The following is a 21,071-nucleotide window of genomic DNA, read 5'->3' as shown; positions in this document are numbered from 1 at the left end:
TTTGAGGATTGAACAAATGACGATAATTTCTTGTGAAAGAAATTTGAAATAAGTGTGGATAAAAATGCGATTATCCTTTCTCCGTTTTATGTGTAAATGTTTATTCTAGCATTCCATGGTTAAGGAAGTTGAAACAAAATAAAGTTTATCAACTTCATTTACTGACTTTTGAACTTCGTAAAAAACCCGTCCTTTACAACATTAACTGTATAAAAAACCTCGAAAATCAGTAGAGAAATTACCAAATGTGCACGAACATTAAGTTGGTACACCTTTCAAATTTTACGAAAGATCGAGCAAAATACTTTCGAAAAATTCACGCGAAACTGGCATATCGTGCTAAATGCAACAAATGTCATGTAAACAAGGCTCTAGTACACCCATTTATGAATAAACCATACGACCACATCTGCTGTTAAGCGGGGGAAAGAGAAAGTATTTTCTAGAATTTCCACAAAAAAAGGAAAAAAAAATATCCTACCATAGTTAGGAGTATAGTACATAGCCTAACCACTTCGTTGGTTACGAATCTCACGTAACAACAAAAACACAACTAATTGTATTTTGCGAAGTTGACGTTTTCTACAAGGACATGGAAACAATATTTAGCATTTAGTTAATAATGCCAAATGGCCTAAAACATGGGATTGCAAGATATACTTTCATAAAGATGGCCATACTGTAGCTACTGGGGCCTTGATATCGTGCTGTCTGTATGGTATAGACTGTGCCTCGTGTATCATGGGGAACATATTGTTTTGTTCATGCGGATGAGTCGGTTGGCTTGAGGTGTGTTTTTACCTCCATGGTTTTACCTACCTTAATGTTACGGGGATATAAATTTTCTTAAACGTCTAAAATAATATTTCGCATAACTTCACAGATCCTTTACTGACTGACCTAATTAATTCTAGAGTGGAGTCAAAATAGTTTACTCCATAAAAAGTTTTTTGGACACGTGCCAAAAATGTTAACAAACAGGTGTTAGGGGGGTTGTTTGGCAATTTACCTGGGAAAATCCGCAGCACATGTACAGTAGCCTACCGTGATATTTAAGTAGGGGTAAACACTGCAGTTAACTTGTAAACTGATGTACGTATAGCGCACGCTTTTCATTGTTAGGCAGTCTAGAAATGGGGCTTTGTCGAACACAGTTTCTTTCATAATATCGTCAGTTTTGTAAGTTAAACTTTTTAAAGATTGTAAGACAGATTAAATCTCTTTTCATTTTATCACATAATATAGCTACTCTAACTTGTCATTTTCAAATTTTCATCAGTTTCGTGACAATTTATATTCAAAAAGTTGTTAGTACTTTGAATCCTCAACTGCGAGTTTGTTATCGCCAGACACGCAAAAATACTAAAATTTTCCGGGGCCTTCGCCCCTGGACCCCGCACAAGGGGTTCCATCCCTTAACCCCACTGGGGCCCTAAGGCGGGCCCCTTGACCCCACGCCATTATGCTCGCACGCAACAGGGGTTGGTGTGTTCGCTGCGCGAAAACACCGGTGGTAAATCGGCAGTTGTTTTTAGTGTGTTTGCGAACACACTAAAAACAACAAGGAAAAATTATCGTAATTATCGAAATATCGCGATAATTTTTGAACTATTTATCGTGACGTTAAAAAGCAAATATCGCCCAACCCTACCAGACTCACATAAAACAAAAAGCATTAATTAGCACTATCTTGCGTTAAGATCTAATAATACACCTACTTTATAGTCTAAATATGCCTCAGAATGCACCCTTTTTTCATCTTTTAAAAAGAAATCTGGAGGAGAACCCCTACCTCTTCCCCCTACATGACCGCAGGGCTACATGACCGCAGGGCCACATGACCCTCTACTTTATAAAATCATGGAGGCTCATGGCTGCTGTCGACGTCGCCGTCTAAAGTTTGAAGGTTCCTGAATGTTCGAGTTCCAAACAGAGGATTATCCTAAAGAGCAATGCTGCCACCCTACCCGTAAAAGTATACATATATACATGGTCACGACACATATTTCTTTGGACATTGTTTGCATGAGGTGAGTATGGAGGGATGGAGAGGTGGAGGTATTGGCGACGTAAAATTGACAATTATTAATACCATAGCAAATTAACTTAGACCTTGTAAAGTGACGTTGTTTTATTTGCATAATGAAGGAAAGTGATACGTTGAAATGTTTACCTATGGCACTGTTGAATAACTTCACCAAGATTTGACCAAGCCAGGCATTTCCTTTGTTGCAATACCAACTTCTGATATCTTCTAAAGTATGTAATCCAACGCAGAAGTCTTCACCGTGGCCCAACTTGAAGTAAACTTTACCTATAACAGGTTATGAAAAACAGGGGGAAAAGTAGAAATTGTCAAACAACTTATAGCAGACTGGCTGGTTATGCAGATTTTCCTTGCCAAAGGTTTAACAGGTGATTTGGGGGTTATCGATTGATATATATATATATATATATATATATATATATATATATATATATATATATATATATATAGGCTATATAGGCTATATATATAGGCTATATATATATATAGGCTATATATATATATAGGCTATATATATAGGCTATATATATATAGGCTATATATATATATTTATACTCCTCATGGTTTGAAGTACATGTTATATGCCGATGATGTGTCACATGATGTGTGTTACTTGAAGGGTTCAGGCGGTGGACGCGCAATAATCTGCTTGTTTTGAACGACGAAAAAAACGAGTTTGTCAAATGCACTGCAAAGTTTGGTTGAATGCCTAAGGCAGATGTTACGCCTCTTGTAATGTGCGTAGTAGTGGCGTCATTATTAATCCCCCTGTTTATCTTGATGCTATATATATATAACTAATTTATGTGACACGAAGGTCTGGGGTTCAATAGCTTCCTTCGCCTGATGAACAAAACATGTTAAATGGAATTTTTCTGGTGTGTTGATCTTTAATAATTTATTGTATATCTTTTATTGTCAAACCACTTGATTGTCAAACCACTTGATACACATACATTCCATATATATGTATACCCCCCCCCCCTACCTTTATCATATCAACACCCAAAGCACATGTCAACACAATTAATTATTTTTACAATTTCATATGCTTCTCACCGTTTGGATATTTAATTGGTGGCAGCAGATAGAAATCACAGAGATCAGGTGATACTCCGTTCTCACAGAGTAAAGGCGGCAAATCCCCAAACTTGTCTTCGGCTATTTTACTTTCAATCTCAACTTTGACTACCATTTCCGAACAAGGCACTAAATCCAACTTCATACTTTCCGGTAAAATGTCGTAAAAGTTTGTAAAGGCACCGGTACATAGTAGTACCTTATTCGCGTACATTTCTTGTCCAGTTTTCGTTCGAACGTAAATGACCTTTTGTCCCATTCGCAGCGTCTCGTTGACCGTTAAAACTGTGTCAGTCACTATGCGACAGCCTTGTGACGCTGCCACTTTTTGTTGAGCTGATATTAATGACCTTGGTGAAATGTATCCGGAGCTGTTTTTTGCATACCAATACTTCCTAAACGGACGAGTTTTCACTGCTGGAAATAAATGGTTCAATTCTTTAGCCGTACAGATGGTGATATCGAAACCTAATTCTTGAGATAACTTTTCAACATCTTCACAAAAGTTACTTCCTTCCTCACGGCATATTAATGAGCCTACTTCGGAGAAAAAGTTTATACCTGCACATGGAAAAACGAAAAGATACTGTTTAAGAAAAGTCACCCAGGAAAGAACTTGGGCACGAAAAACAAACGACAGATCCACTCTCAACCCCAGTCCCCTTGCATCGGGACTGTGACTGTGTGATCATCGTCGGGTGTGTATCACCATTCCCCTCGAAAGGGAACATATACTACACATGATGTTAGATAAAATGGCCGAGAAGTGCTTTTTACGTGCAAAGAAAACGGACACGGACCAAAGGTCAACAGAACCAAACACAATCCCAGTCTGTACAACAACCACCAAAAACCCAACTGGAACCCACAAACAGAAATGCGAATAACGAAAGATAGAAGCTTGATTGTGTTACGGTGTAGATCAAGCCACAATGTTTTTATTTTGTGTTTGACCTGTAACTTTCTCTCGCTGTGGAAAATGCCTGAACAGAAACTACCGTCAACTCGAGGTAACTTTAGGTAAGGTTTATTTTCAAGCGTCACTGCAGTCTTATTTCTCATCACAGTATTAAGTATACAAACTTATGACAATTATGAAAATCGAACACGAACAAAAAAATCTTCAGAACTTGTTGTTAGCCTAATCTTCAAAGCAAAAATAAACGGTTGAGTAAACTTAACTTAACACACTTCAAATAGCAGATATGCCGAGACTAGACCGTTTTTACTATAATGAATGAAGGTGTCATTGGTATTATAAATATATTGATTCAGCTAACCAGCAATTGGCTGGGCGTTATTGATTGATTGATTGAGTATACAGTTGTATAACAGTGACGTACACGAGCTAATTATCACTACTGAGAATGGCAGCAATCGACATCTTCCAAAAGAACTTTTAAATTCCTTAAACGTCAGTGGAACTTCACCCCTGCCCCCTCCCCCCCCCCCCTCCCAAAAACACTCTCTTCTGTCCCTACCGCACCACCATAGCCTTGACTACAGTTCTGCGAAAACTCCATTTGCCGAAATTATTTGGTTCATGCCTTCAGCGAATAGGGCTTGGACGAGGCGTAAGAGAGACAATTATCAAATTGAATGCTTTTTCATAAATGTAATACTATGTTTGATGTTCTTACCAGAGAGTGTTTCAAGATGGCGAAAACTACAAATAGATCGGTGGGTTAAAACTGGCCAAATAGTTCCTGGCTGTTCGAATTGACATGCAATTCTGCCTTCGTCATAATGAGATCCAAGAACATTTGCGTTTTGGTACTCCTAAAGCAAGCAAGCAAACAAAGACACAAATAAAGAAACAATGAAACAAACACAATAATAAGACCATTTAGCAGAACGAAATCTTCTTTACCAACATAATTAATATCGATAGAAAGATATAGTAAGAAATCAACTTATTGACATTTATGTACAATTCCCAATTCGAATGGCTGATATAACAAAACAATACATATGGAACACTTAACGACTTTCGCAGACTTTAATACAACAAAACTTAAAGTAACTGACCATCACCTAACTTCAACTGTAAAATCTTTAAAATAATCCATAAGCTCTACCAATCACTAACAAAGAGTATATCGGTCCAAGAAAATAGAAACAGAACAATATATACAAGGCTGGGAAATGCAAATATAATGCTATTTCTAAAGGTCCCTCAGCCCCTCCCCCCCCCCCCCCACACACACACAGTAACTAACAGAAAGATAAAGGGCCCGTGATATTTCCCTGGTTTTTAGCATTTTCTTCTTGCCAGGGTTGGCAACCAGAAGTATGTTTTAACTTACATCAACTCCTGGTTCCTTTGGTCCGATAAGACAGACCTTTATGTGATCACGCTGGGAGATATATCTGGCCGCAGCAGAACCCCAAAGACCGCCACCAATTACACAGATATCGAATTTAGAGTCCTCCATGGCAGTAAAATCGAGAGTTGCACAATATCTGGAAAGAAAAAAACAAAATGAGATGAGATGACTTTACAGTAAAATTCAAACTGTTGTTAAATGTGAGAATGATTTAACAACAACTATATTCACTGTTATCAACTAAAAACAACGTAAATTAAAGGTGCAGTGTCGAAGTAATATAACTATGGCACGCCGTGTTTATAATATTTAATAAAATGTAAGGTTGAAATAACGTGAACAGTTATTTAGCATTTGCATTCATCGTTTGCTAATGTTTAGTTAACGTTCGTTCCCCGTTCTGTAAAATATCTGAATTTTATGAACGTAAAAGTACCGTAATACCGAATAAACAAACGCGGCAACGTTCAAACGTTCTGAGAGCAACGATCCAAGGATATCGAACCAGCGAAAGACAGTTTTACACTACAGCCCATGTCAGAACACCGTCGTTATTAACACTCACGTAACATTTGGTATGAATGCAAGTGTTATTGCGTGAAATTGTTGCTGTCTGTGCTAAATTTAATCTGTAAAAGTAAGTTGGCCTGACGTTTCGATCCTAGCATGATCTTCTTCAAAGGCTATAATGACAAGTAACAATAACAGAAGGGACCGAAAAACATGCACAGAATACAGACATGGGGAACACAAAGAGATCCTGTTAGGATCGAAACGTCAGGCCAACTAACTTTTACACATTCTCCTAAACAGGCTCTCTATAGTGGATAAGCAGTTTGCTAACAGTTTTATTTTATCTAACTTTAAAGTGACAGTTTTCGCAACTGTCACAAATATACAAAATTGGTATATATACTTAACCTATACCTATAGATCATTACACCTTAGAGAAAGCTGTAAATCGCCTTCAATAAACCAGACATAAATTCCCCAAAACGGTAAAATATGGTCGAAAAATGCTAAGCAAATCTTGCTAACAAAATTATGTAGTTTTCATCCTGGGTGGTAGATTCGGAAGGAGGTGTAAGTGGGCGGTGTCTCGGGAGCGAGGGCGCAGTGCTTAAACGTTCCAATGTGTAGTTAGGTATAGATGGGAAAATGCAGATGTTGAGTAGAAAGTAAATCGACCACTTGTCGTACGTAGTATGTTTTGTGATATGACACATCAATCGCTTCTCTGCCCTTTTGGCTAATTATCATATGAGGTATCTGTTCCCCTTCTAGTGGGATCGTGATACACATCTGACGATGATCACACATGCAGTCAAAGTCTCGATGAAAGGGGATTAGGGTTTCAAAAGCGGATCAGTCGTTTGGTTGATTGGGTTTCGTGCCCAGGTACTTGCTTGAGTGACTTTTTCCACACACCAAAAAAAAGGCAAATCGACCACATGCGGTATATCCATTACCATGCGAAGGCAATTGTGGTATTACAGATCCACCATCAGTAAAAAATAAGTAGGAAAGTAGGAAACACTCATCCATATGATTAAAGAAGAAAACTTTGCAGTCGAATTGTTGTACTTAACAGAAAATAAGGACGTAAATTCACATGTGTACCCGGGGAGGAGGGCGGGACACTAATGCATTTCGTCACCCTCAGCATTCTGTAGTTTGGAACCTTGAATAGAGTGTCGGCGACAAATGACCTTTTACCCTCTCTTGTGGTTGCCGAAATGTTAAAACCTGCAACCCAACACACCCGTACACAAGAGTAGTGAGGCAATCAAATGATGACTTATTTTGCTTTTTAGTTGCTGTTGATTTTTTTCGTTTCATATACCTCAGAATCCAAAGTCATTTGCATTTTGATGCCTATGTTAGCCCGTAACGCTATTAAGTTGCAATGTCACAGTCATAACATCAGGTAATTAATAATTCACCCGCTTATATTTTTCTCCAACAAAAAAAAAATGGCGTAAAATGCAGGGTATTGAAAACCAATAACTGTTAACGAGTTTGAACAGGGAGTAAATGTAGGAAACCATGTATCGTGATTTTGTGGGGTACACCCCTCAGTCCGACAAGTTTTCAGTCCGACAAGTTTTCAGTCCGAAAATAAAATACACGTTTTCAGTCCGAAAATGAAATACACGTTTTCAGTCCGAAAATGAAATACACGTTTTCAGTCCGAAAATGAAAGCATGCAGTTTTAATGCCATAATACCACCAATAAACGGTGACAGCCCGAACTGATAGTAAAGAAATCGATTGAATCTTTCGTTTTATGTCTCACATCGCCGGCCTCAACAAATACTTGGGACCCCTTAACAACTATCAGTTACAAACGTATGTAATCCGTTCTTTGCTCCTTAATCTGCTTCCTGTATAGTCATGGTTTATTTGGTTCTAATTCCATCAATGCAATTTACACTTACCTAGCGTCATACTTTCATTGTGTTACATTTTGTACTTTTCAAACGACTGCCAAGTATTGCTGACGAAGGTCTCAATATATTTTCTAAAACTTTACTCCTTATTTGTCAATTATGAGTCGTAGCATTGCAAAAATTGCAACAACAAAATATATGTATATATATATATATATATATATATATATATATATATATATTTTTTTGCAATTTAATAAAACAACATTCAAATACTTGAATATGTAGTACAAAATGCACAGAAGGTCCACTTTGTTGGGGCAGTTTTAGGTGATTTTGTGGTTTTCCCCTTCATACCAAAGTTAAGTGTACCACTGCCCTTGGAAGTCACCCCCGCGCCCCCCATCCATAAACTGAACCTTCAGACTCACACATAGACTCGTAGACCTGACGTCAAACTAGGTAAATTGTTATTTTTACAATTGGACACATTCTACTAGGAGCAGGGATACTAGGAGCAGGGATATTATTATTATTATTATTATTATTATTATTATTATTATACGGTGGAGGGTGGGGCGTGAACGTTTGAAAATGTGATCATAACTAGACCTCTAAATGCAATGATTATAAAGCAAACATTTAACTGATGTAATTTTGGACACTCCCTCACCCCTTCTCGGCCTCGTGCACCCCCTCACCCCCTTCTCCCCTCTTACACCCCTCACCCCCTCCTCACCCTCTTATATCCCCCTCGCCCTCGAACTCGATAATCTTGTTCATATACGATACTTTTTTCTACATCTTCTACAATACGTATCAGCAATAATACAACCGACATCTTGTATGCAATTCAGAAAAGGCTATAAGAAAGCCTTGTCGTTAAACACTGGCAAGCTTGATTCATTTATAAACGTAACGTTAATTTAAGTTTGACTTGACAAGACTCTTCGACCGAGGAGCCGAGGATTATGGTTCATTTCGTCTTATATATTTACAAGAGGAACAATTAAAAATCAGTAATCGCACAAAATGAACTAAACTCGGGCTATGATTTTTTTATGAGGTAGTAATAATCTTGAAGCGAGCGACTTTTTTTTTTTTTAATATTGTAGAATTTTGAAGCCGTGGTTGCTTCTATCAAGATTGATAATTTGTACACAATGATCAGTTTAAAGAAACACATGACGATAAGAAACCCTTTGTTATTCCTTTTAATTGTCTTTTATGGTGTTTAGAGATAATCGATTTCAAACTCATGTGTGCGGCCTTTGTTCTCTCAGTAAGATGTATCTATTGAGACAGAAATGTTCATATATATTGGCCATTCAAGTAATTCAACAGGCAATATAACTCAACTTCAAAACTCAACATAATACGGTATAAACGGGGAGGTTTTCTGCTGTCTCTTTAGATTATTACATTTTTTTTATTATTATCACCACAAGCATTGTAAATATACTTTGATGTAAATATATCTATTCTTAGAATTTTCCTAATTCCATATTGATATTTTTTTTCGTCATATGGCTTTATCACTGCTTTGCATATATGCCTATTATTAATACAAATGAGCAAGGTTCAGTATGGCCGATATACGGTATACAAAGCAAATTTTGAAGGAAAATGTAGAAAGATCTTTTAGAAACAAATCATCTTTTTTGATGATTAATTTTGAAAGTGTCTAAATGGTTTATATCATATGACTAATTATTTCAGTTTTGAATATAATATTTCCGCGTAGACGTGTGTATTCCAGAAAGAAAAAGAAAGAAGTAGGTATTAAAATATTATTAAAAGTTATCGCGTCCTCATATATACTTGTAACGAACATAATTTATTATGTGCAAATAAAGATTTATTTTCAATATTGTATCCCGTCACTGAACATATATGTTAATTATATCGTTTTCAATGTTACCTACATAAAAAGAACAGCGAATCAAATTTTATGAGATGCAGGTAAACATTTACAGATTTACAGATATAAATCGAACGTAACGTATACATGCGCATGTAGGGAATGGTTATCCCCGCCCCCCCCCAACCGTGCACGGACTCCCATGGGGTTTATGCGAGACCTGGATATGAGTATAAAAATTAATTAGCAAACAGCATACTGAGGGAAAACACTTTCTTCACCTTTTCCTCAGCTTATTCTATCCGAAACAACATATATAACTATATAACTATATATATAACTATATATATAACTATATATATATATATATAACTATATATATATATATATGTTGATACTAGTTGAGACTCGTGGAACACTAGTAGTTGTAACTCGGAGTTTCACGCGTTAAAGCGATCGCCAGACAACTCATATATATATATATATATATATATATGATAATTTAATAATATATAGGCCTATATATATAATGAACAGTATATATTTAAGCTCCGACTGAGAACGTGGATTTTATGAGAAAGTGGATTTTATTTTCGGACTGAGAACGTGTCGGACTGAAAACTCGTTTTTTCGGACTGAAAACGTGTATTTTATTCTCGGACTGAAAACGTGTATTTATTTTCGGACTGAAAACGTGTCGGACTGAAACTCGTTTTTTCGGACTGAGAACGTGGATTTTCATTTTCGGACTAAAAACGTTTTTTCGGACTGAAAACTCGTTTTTTCGGACTAAAAACGTGTATTTTATTTTCGGACTGAAAACGTGTCGGACTGACAACGTGTACCCGATTTTGTAGCCTATAAGAATAAAAAGCAAACTGGAAAAAAATGTGTATACGATGGTAATGTAAGAGTCTACACGATGATCATGTAAAATTACACTATGATAATATTATAAAAAATCGAATATTTGCTCAATTATTGTCATTGCTTTATTATTATGTGTTCTAACCTGCTGTAGTGTTATTGTATATTGACATGTCCAGGCAGGTCATTGGTCTGTGCATTTGGTAGGGGAATCTGACAATGTTTCAACTGTTATAGCTTTCTTTTGTATCTATTCAAATTAATACGCGGATATGCGGTGTTTGTCCCACATGGCTTGCTATAACCGTTATTGTCATTCATAGTCATCCCCTCTTCCGAACTCAGACACAGCTACAAACAATAGTCAACACTCAAACAAACAACAAATCAACGAATCAGATCTACTCCCTCCCCCATGCACACTACTATAATAGCGTATCAAGTGTTCTCTTGCAGGAAAAGTGCCAAAAGCAGCAGTAGAACGACTTTTTGGATATGTTATCAATTAGGAATTTGGATGTTGAAGAGCATGAATGGGGGAGTACATGTGATGCAAAAAGTCGGTCAATTGAGGCAATTTTAGACCACTGTAGCCCTCCCTGCAGGAGCAGAGTACGAAAATTGTTTACTACGGAGTAAAGAGATTTGTTTACAAGTGACGACAACTTCAGGCTCTCATAGCAAAACAACTGCATGGTTAAGATGCAAAAAATTGATGGTGCCATGCATGAATTGCCAACTTGTCATCTATCCAGGGCTGGGTAGCGTGTAGCTAGTGAGAACCTCTATTTGGACCCACATTACTTTTATGATTTAGTGTGTAAGTCAATGAGGCATTTAATAGGCGTATGCTATACCCTATGTTCTTCCCAAGGACATCTCCGATTGTTACTAGATATAAGGATGTCAATGTCTAAAACACAGGAAAGAATGACCTTCAGGTCACCATGACGTCATCCTTTATAAAAATAGGATATTGAATGGTTGTGATCCAGACACGGTACTACTACACGGTACACGCTACTACTACACGCTACTACTACACGGTACTACTACACGGCACAACTACACGGTACTACTACACGGTACTACTACACGGTACAACTACACGGTACTACTACCCGGTACTACTACACGGTATACTACTACACGGTACTACTACCCGGCACTACTACACGGCACTACTACACGGCACTACTACACGGTACTACTACCCGGTACTACTACACGGTATACTACTACACGGTATACTACTACACGGTACTACTACACGGTACGACTACACGGTACTACTACACGCTACTACTACACGCTACTACTACACGGCACTACTACACGGCACTACTACACGGCACTAATACACGGCACTACTACACGGCACTACTACACGGTACTACTACACGATACTACTACACGGCACTACTACACGGCACTACTACCCGGTACTACTACCCGGTACTACTACACGGTATACTACTACACGGTACTACTACACGGCACTACTACACGGCACTACTACACGGTACTACTACACGGTACTACTACACGCTACTACTACACGCTACTACTACACGGCACTACTACACGGCACTACTACACGCTACTACTACACGGCACTACTACACGGCACTACTACACGGCACTACTACACGGTACTACTACACGGTACTACTACACGGCACTACTACACGGCACTACTACACGGCACTACTACACGCTACTACTACACGGTACTACTACACGGCACTACTACACGGTATACTACTACACGGTATACTACTACACGCTACTACTACACGCTACTACTACACGCTACTACTACATGCTACTACTACACGGCACTACTACACGGCACTACTACACGGCACTACTACACGGCACTACTACACGGCACTACTACACGGCACTACTACACGGCACTAGGACACGATACTACTACACGGCACTACTACACGGCACTACTACCCGGTACTACTACCCGGTACTACTACACGGTATACTACTACACGGTATACTACTACACGCTACTACTACACGCTACTACTACACGCTACTACTACATGCTACTACTACACGGCACTACTACACGGCACTACTACACGGCACTACTACACGGCACTACTACACGGCACTACTACACGGCACTACTACACGGCACTAGGACACGATACTACTACACGGCACTACTACACGGCACTACTACCCGGTACTACTACCCGGTACTACTACACGGTATACTACTACACGGTACTACTACACGGCACTACTACACGGCACTAGGACACGATACTACTACACGGCACTACTACACGGCACTACTACCCGGTACTACTACCCGGTACTACTACACGGTATACTACTACACGGCACTACTACACGGCACTAATACACGGCACTACTACACGGCACTACTACACGGTACTACTACACGATACTACTACACGGCACTACTACACGGCACTACTACCCGGTACTACTACCCGGTACTACTACACGGTATACTACTACACGGTACTACTACACGGCACTACTACACGGCACTACTACACGGTACTACTACACGGTACTACTACACGCTACTACTACACGCTACTACTACACGGCACTACTACACGGCACTACTACACGCTACTACTACACGGCACTACTACACGGCACTACTACACGGCACTACTACACGGTACTACTACACGGTACTACTACACGGCACTACTACACGGCACTACTACACGGCACTACTACACGCTACTACTACACGGTACTACTACACGGCACTACTACACGGTATACTACTACACGGTATACTACTACACGCTACTACTACACGCTACTACTACACGCTACTACTACATGCTACTACTACACGGCACTACTACACGGCACTACTACACGGCACTACTACACGGCACTACTACACGGCACTACTACACGGCACTACTACACGGCACTAGGACACGATACTACTACACGGCACTACTACACGGCACTACTACCCGGTACTACTACCCGGTACTACTACACGGTATACTACTACACGGTACTACTACACGGCACTACTACACGGTATACTACTACACGCTACTACTACACGCTACTACTACACGCTACTACTACACGCTACTACTACACGGCACTACTACACGGCACTACTACACGCTACTACTACACGGCACTACTACACGGCACTACTACACGGTACTACTACACGCTACTACTACACGGCACTACTACACGGCACTACTACACGGCACTACTACACGGCACTACTACACGGTACTACTACCCGGTACTACTACACGGTATACTACTACACGGTATACTACTACACGGTACCACTACACGGTACCACTGCACGCTACTACTACACGCTACTACTACACGCTACTACTACACGCTACTACTACACGGCACTACTACACGGCACTACTACACGGCACTACTACACGGCACTACTACACGGCACTACTACACGGCACTACTACACGGCACTACTACACAGTACTACTACACGCTACTACTACACGGCACTACTACACGGCATTACTACCCGGTACTACTACCCGGTACTACTACACGGTATACTACTACACGGTACTACTACACGGCACTACTACACGGTACTACTACACGGTACTACTACACGGTACTACTACACGGCACTACTACACGGCACTACTACACGGCACTACTACACGGCACTACTACCCGGTACTACTACACGGTATACTACTACACGGTATACTACTACACGCTACTACTACACGCTACTACTACACGCTACTACTACATGCTACTACTACACGGCACTACTACACGGCACTACTACACGGCACTACTACACGGCACTACTACACGGCACTACTACACGGCACTAGTACACGATACTACTACACGGCACTACTACACGGCACTACTACCCGGTACTACTACCCGGTACTACTACACGGTATACTACTACACGGTACTACTACACGGCACTACTACACGGTATACTACTACACGCTACTACTACACGCTACTACTACACGCTACTACTACACGCTACTACTACACGGCACTACTACACGGCACTACTACACGCTACTACTACACGGCACTACTACACGGCACTACTACACGGTACTACTACACGCTACTACTACACGGCACTACTACACGGCACTACTACACGGCACTACTACACGGCACTACTACACGGTACTACTACCCGGTACTACTACACGGTATACTACTACACGGTATACTACTACACGGTACCACTACACGGTACCACTGCACGCTACTACTACACGCTACTACTACACGCTACTACTACACGCTACTACTACACGGCACTACTACACGGCACTACTACACGGCACTACTACACGGCACTACTACACGGCACTACTACACGGCACTACTACACGGCACTACTACACAGTACTACTACACGGCACTACTACACGGCACTACTACACGGCACTACTACCCGGTACTACTACCCGGTACTACTACACGGTATACTACTACACGGTACTACTACACGGCACTACTACACGGTACTACTACACGGTACTACTACACGGTACTACTACACGGTACTACTACACGCTACTACTACACGGCACTACTACACGCTACTACTACACGGCACTACTACACGGCACTACTACACGCTACTACTACACGGCACTACTACACGGTACTACTACCCGGTACTACTACACGGTATACTACTACACGGTACTACTACACGGCACTACTACACGGTACTACTACACGGTACTACTACACGGTACTACTACACGCTACTACTACACGCTACTACTACACGGCACTACTACACGGCACTACTACACGCTACTACTACACGGTACTACTACACGGCACTACTACACGCTACTACTACACGCTACTACTACACGGCACTACTACACGGCACTACCACACGGTATACTACTACACGGTACTACTACACGGTACTACTACACGGTACCACTACACGGTACTACTACCTGGTACTACTACACGGTACTACTACACGGCACTACTACACGGTACTACTACACGGTACTACTACCTGGTCCTACTACACGGTACTACTATTTCGGTCTTCAAGAGATTCACCTTTAAAATATATGCTAAATTTCTAAGGCTGAAATGATGATGAGGTTGGCTTCTCGATTCAAGCCTTACTGATAATCATTATGACAGTATGAATAGTTCCTAACCGGCTTTATCTGATAGAAACATGATATTCGTACTACTTATATACTTTGAATAGGAGTGCTTTGAAGCGAGACATGGAAGGAACACAGCATATAAGAATGTCACAATCGGGCACGTTACAGTTGGCGTATGGTGTATACTGAAGAAATAAGGTTATCATTGCAGAACACTAAACTTTTCATCCATTATCCAGTCAGTGTGTGTTAAATACATGCGAAGATTCACCTGAACAAGAAGGTAAATATCACATACTACGCATCAAATGGTTTTACTTCATGTTTTAAGTACAAAGTAAAAAATAATGATGCGATTTGTAACAGATCAAAATAAAATGGCCGCATTTGTCATTAACTTATACCACAGTCGATAGTGACATACGGGCATTTACTGGGACGTGCTTGTATCGGAATTAAGGAATTGATAAGAAAAGAAGAGGGTAAACCACTGGTGTCGGAGTTGCATATCTCATCGCAAACACCATTCGTGAATATCACCATTCATCACCATTCGTGAACAATTATGGGCTATATAGTTGCACTTTTAAAGTTCACATCCTGCATTCGTGAACTCCGAACCGGACAAACAGCATTAGGCCTTTTTACCCTTTGCAAGTGCGCCTTGACCTCAATTTTCCTTTGCATATAGAAGCACTAAATATATATGCATTCGCCCTTTGACCCGCGTCTTTGCTCGACTTGATTTCTGACCTTTGACCTCTCGTTGACCTTTCACCTCAGCTACCGTGAAAACTATTGATTTGTAAAGATATGTAAAAACCTGTAGAGATCGCAATTCAATTCAGTGCTTCTAATTGGAGTTATAGCAACTCGCTTGTCAGAAAAAAATATTGTTATCATAACAACCGTTGCTATGGCAACTCCAGGAACCAACTGATATTGCCATAGTTAACTCCAGGAACCAATTGATAACAAATTAATATCTCATCCTCTTTAATGGGAGGTTGATATAAATACGCGGGTTTGTAAAATACTTATTTCTATTTAACTTCAGCACATATTTATGAGCTTCAGCTTCTGTGTAATTAACGTTCAAACATAAAAGTAAACAAGGCAGAAATGCATTCACAGCAGACCTCGCCGACAATACAATTAGAAGCGTACCTAGAGGATTCAATTATGACAAACTTAGGAATTTCTACAGGTAAACGTTACTCATTGTCGAATAAATATATCTAATTTCTACCTTGTCTAGCTTTTACTATATATGTTTCCGACATGCACCTCTACAACTTACGTATTACGACAAAAAGTTATGAAATTCACGACAATTCCCATAGAATCTCTATATTCGCGTAAGAATAGCTCCTTTTCGATATCGAAAGTTCCGTTTGCATTGGTAAAATCATGATTTTACAGAACGTAATACGTCCGGCATATTTATAGTAAAAGGTAGCCTATACCTATAAGCGACACTCATTAGCTAATTCCAAAGAAGCAAGTGATATCCAATGGATGGCCTACATTGACTTTTGAAGAATACACATGAGTAGGTTATATATTTGTTCTCTTCTCCAAAGTCGAGGTTAATTTCAGGAACCAACTGATAACAAGATCTCATCCTCTGAATGACCGGGAGCTTTGATAGTTGCAGTTGGCAAATAAACTTTAACGGGTTTGCAATATACCTATTTCTAGTTTACTGCAGCATGCATTTGAATGCATTTATATATTTATATTGAGGTTGATGTTGATGTTGATGTCGATGTTGGTGTTAGTGTTGGTGTTGGTGTAGGTGTTGATGTAGATGTAGATGTAGATATATCTATATATATATATATGTATATGTTGATACTAGATGAGACTAGTGGAACACTAGTAGTTGTAACTCGGAGTTTCACGCTTTATTGCGATCTTCAGACAACTATATATGTATATGTATATATATATATATATATATATATATATATATATATATATATATATATATATATAGATCTAGATATATCTATATATATATGTATATATATATATAGATCTAGATATATCTATATATATATGTATATATATATATATATAGATAGATCTAGATATATCTATATATATATATATATATATGTATATATATATATAGATCTAGATGTATCTATATATATATATGTATATATATATATGTATATATATATGTATATATATATATATAAAAATATATATATAGGCTATATATGTGTGTGTGTTGGAGAGCATGAATGGGGGAGTACATGTGATGCAAAAAGTGGGTCAATTGAGGCAATTTTAAGCCCCATTACGCCTCCCAGGAGCAGCGTATGAAAATTGTTTACTACTGAGTGAAGAGGTTTGTTTACAAGTGACGAAAACTTCAGGCTTTCATAGCAAAAAAAAATCTACATGGTCATGATACGGAAAATTGATAGTACTATGAAAGGCCAACTTGTCAGCTATCCATCCGGTGATAGGTAGCGTTTAGCTAGTGAGAACTTCTATCTAGACTTAGAGATCACATTACTGGTGTGATTTAGTGCGTAAAGTAAATGGGGCGTATGATACCTTCATTTAGATATGGTTGAACTGTTACGTAACAACCACTCAATTTTAAAGCGAGCACCTCTCGCTATACAATGCAGTAGAAATCAAAGAAACGTCAATATGACACTTCGATCAAACTAGACGTCATAGAAAGACAATTATTCACAGCCATTAACAAATGTCAGATTGGTATAGGAAATAATAGGGAAAGGCTCTACCATTTCTACCCGTTTCCCTTCCTCAAGATGTCATATAGTATAGGAATGCTATATCAAGAGGGGAATGCTTTCCACCTAATTGGGGAATGATACCATGAATAATACATACCGTATTACCTTTGCAGATAGATACAAAACTTTCGGACTTTGATATACTGGCTTCTTATAGTTCTGCTCAGGCTGGATTCAACTTCCGTTGTCACTCTTGTTCACAGTTTACCGGGATGCACTATGAACCACCTGATATAGCTCACTGTAGTAATCACATCCGATAGTCGGAGATTGATAACATTCCGCCAATGTGACGAGCACACGTGCCTTAAACCCAACAGACCGTTATTATTTTCCAACCTAGATTAATACTTTGACATACGTCACAAGCAACGACTGAAAAAAGGCGGCGCTATACTACTTTACAGAGACACTGCCGCTTAATCGCGTATACCACCTAACACCTCTTACTTATATACTCGTATTTCGAGGTGATTTCATTCATTTTAATTTACTTAAACCATGGAGCTGGAGGACACCCAATGTTTCGTAATATAGAAATGATCCTCCTTTGGGGGTTGGGGTGGGGGTGGCATTTCACCTATACTGCCAGAGAGAATGGAATGCTGGCTTATGCTCGTTACTGATAAAAATAAAGAGAATAAGGTTACAAAATTCCCACTCGTGTCGTACTCAGCCTCCATATTAATTTCAATTTTCTTTTCCTATACACATTGTCCTTGGAACCAAACACTTGCTTTCAGTAATGGGATCTGTCAAAAAATTGCTGGAAGTTTTCTTCATAACACGACCAAAACCACATCTCAACAACATTTGTATCGTAATTTATACTATTTGGTGAAATACATCATGAAGGTAGCCTATCTAGCAACAGCATGCGCGAGACTCTTAAAACAACAAAACAATTGCATATGGAAGAAATTCTACAAAACTGAGGAGAACATTGAACGTTGTAAATATGTATCACAGGCCCTGCATGGACTAATCACCAACAATATCTGAAGTACGAAGCGGTTTAAGAAATTCGTACATGATGGCAGTACAGACCACCGATGCTATGATCCACTTTGTAGAGTATGGACGGATTCATCTTGTAAAAGTTGCTTTTATTCTTTCCAACGATAATCTCAAATTAGATGGCGATTTCGCTTTTATATTAATGCCATATTTTCCCGCGGGGAATGTCCCTTAAATGGCGAAGTATACCCCACCCCCAACCCCCCCCCCCCCCAACCGCCCCAGCCTCTCTCATCCTGTATTTTCTTTCATATCGAAAATGAAAACTTGGAGCATATTCGTGCTGCCTATCGTGAATGTTACTTCAATTTTTAGTTTCGATTCTGAGCAGTTAAGGTTTTGTTTGCAAGGTATAATTCGAAATTGCTATTTCTGGCAAGCCTATCAAGTTTCCATGATGATGTACTTTGAAAATGTCAATATTCTGTTTTTCCTTGTAAAATGAAAAATACAAAATCTGATTGTAACGCTCATGTTAACAACTTCAGAAAATCGAAACTAAAACCCATGTTTACCTCTGTAAAAAGGATCTTCTTACTTTCGCTTAAATTTGTTTATTCTTCAACAATACAATATATTAACTTAACTTAAATTTTAACAACAGGGAACATTTTGGACATTCTTTCAAACTTTCTCATTTACTTTAAATGCATAGGATGAACAGTAATTTAAATATGTGTAAGAACTACGATTTTCTTAGAATCGCCTGTGGAATAATTTACCACTTGCTTAATAAAGTTTTGTTGAAAACAGTCTAGTAGAGAGCGCCTAATGTTGATCCGATTCATAATAAATAATCCAGTGACATAATTTTTTTTATTATTTTTTTTTATTATTAATTTCGGTCACTTTCTTAATATGGGGCGGGCGAATAACATTGATTACCTTGACAGGGTAGTACTTCTGAAGGTGGTTCCCTTTTTGTTTCCTATTTATTTATCTATTTTTTGGAACGCAGTAGATCACGTTATAATGAATTCTATTCCGATTTTGTGCTATAGCGCCATCTATTGGCGCTGTTCATATATGAGGCACACTTATAGAAAAGTACCAACAACAAAGGCATTGATAGTTATACATCTAACGATATGTTCAGATGACAGCAAACGAACGACGGTGTTTGTCGTTAATGATGAAATAGTTCAAATGTATAAGAACTCTAAATGGATATGTTGCATATTCACAGCCAAAAAGAAAAGAAAACACGTGTGACATTGCGACAATTCACAACTAGAAAACAATATTATATACTGTTATTTGAACCACCTATTTCATTATGTTAACTCTTCCCTTATTACAGCTGGTTGGAGCTTTGCACGTTTGCCCGATACATCCCTCATTACACAAAAGAGACAACGCAGCCTTGATTATTGTATAGACTATAGTTGCATCAGCGAAAAACCAACCCATTTCCTGGTTTCACTTTTGTGAACGACTCTTCACCATGTCCCTGTAGTAAATACCTGAATATGTTTTTAATTACAGTCATATATTATAAATTCACAACCTATCTGATTTCACTTAACTAGAAAGTGCA

General features: G+C 38.9%; 1 protein-coding gene across 3 annotated transcripts in view; it reads right to left on the bottom strand.

The window, feature by feature from the left end:
* LOC139978348 (uncharacterized) overlaps nucleotides 1–21,071 on the bottom strand; it is a 49,880-nt gene that overhangs the window by 4,919 nt on the left and 23,890 nt on the right. The window contains exons 1-5 of one of the 3 annotated variants that reach the window (XM_071988472.1): nucleotides 18,615–18,885; nucleotides 5,434–5,590; nucleotides 4,768–4,906; nucleotides 3,107–3,688; nucleotides 2,174–2,314 (exon numbers count right to left, since the gene is read on the bottom strand). In XM_071988472.1, the coding sequence (XP_071844573.1) occupies nucleotides 2,174–2,314; nucleotides 3,107–3,688; nucleotides 4,768–4,906; nucleotides 5,434–5,562 (991 nt within the window). In that variant the 5' untranslated portion in view covers nucleotides 5,563–5,590; nucleotides 18,615–18,885. Of the gene's footprint in view, nucleotides 1–2,173; nucleotides 2,315–3,106; nucleotides 3,689–4,767; nucleotides 4,907–5,433; nucleotides 5,591–18,614; nucleotides 18,886–21,071 lie in introns of those variants that run through there. The other 2 variants (XM_071988474.1, XM_071988471.1) reach the window with 2 other exon arrangements.

Source organism: Apostichopus japonicus, chromosome 13, assembly GCF_037975245.1.
Source record: "Apostichopus japonicus isolate 1M-3 chromosome 13, ASM3797524v1, whole genome shotgun sequence".
In the NCBI taxonomy this organism is placed as follows: Eukaryota; Metazoa; Echinodermata; class Holothuroidea; order Aspidochirotida; family Stichopodidae; genus Apostichopus; species Apostichopus japonicus.
This window is presented reverse-complemented; position numbering and strand designations above follow the sequence as displayed.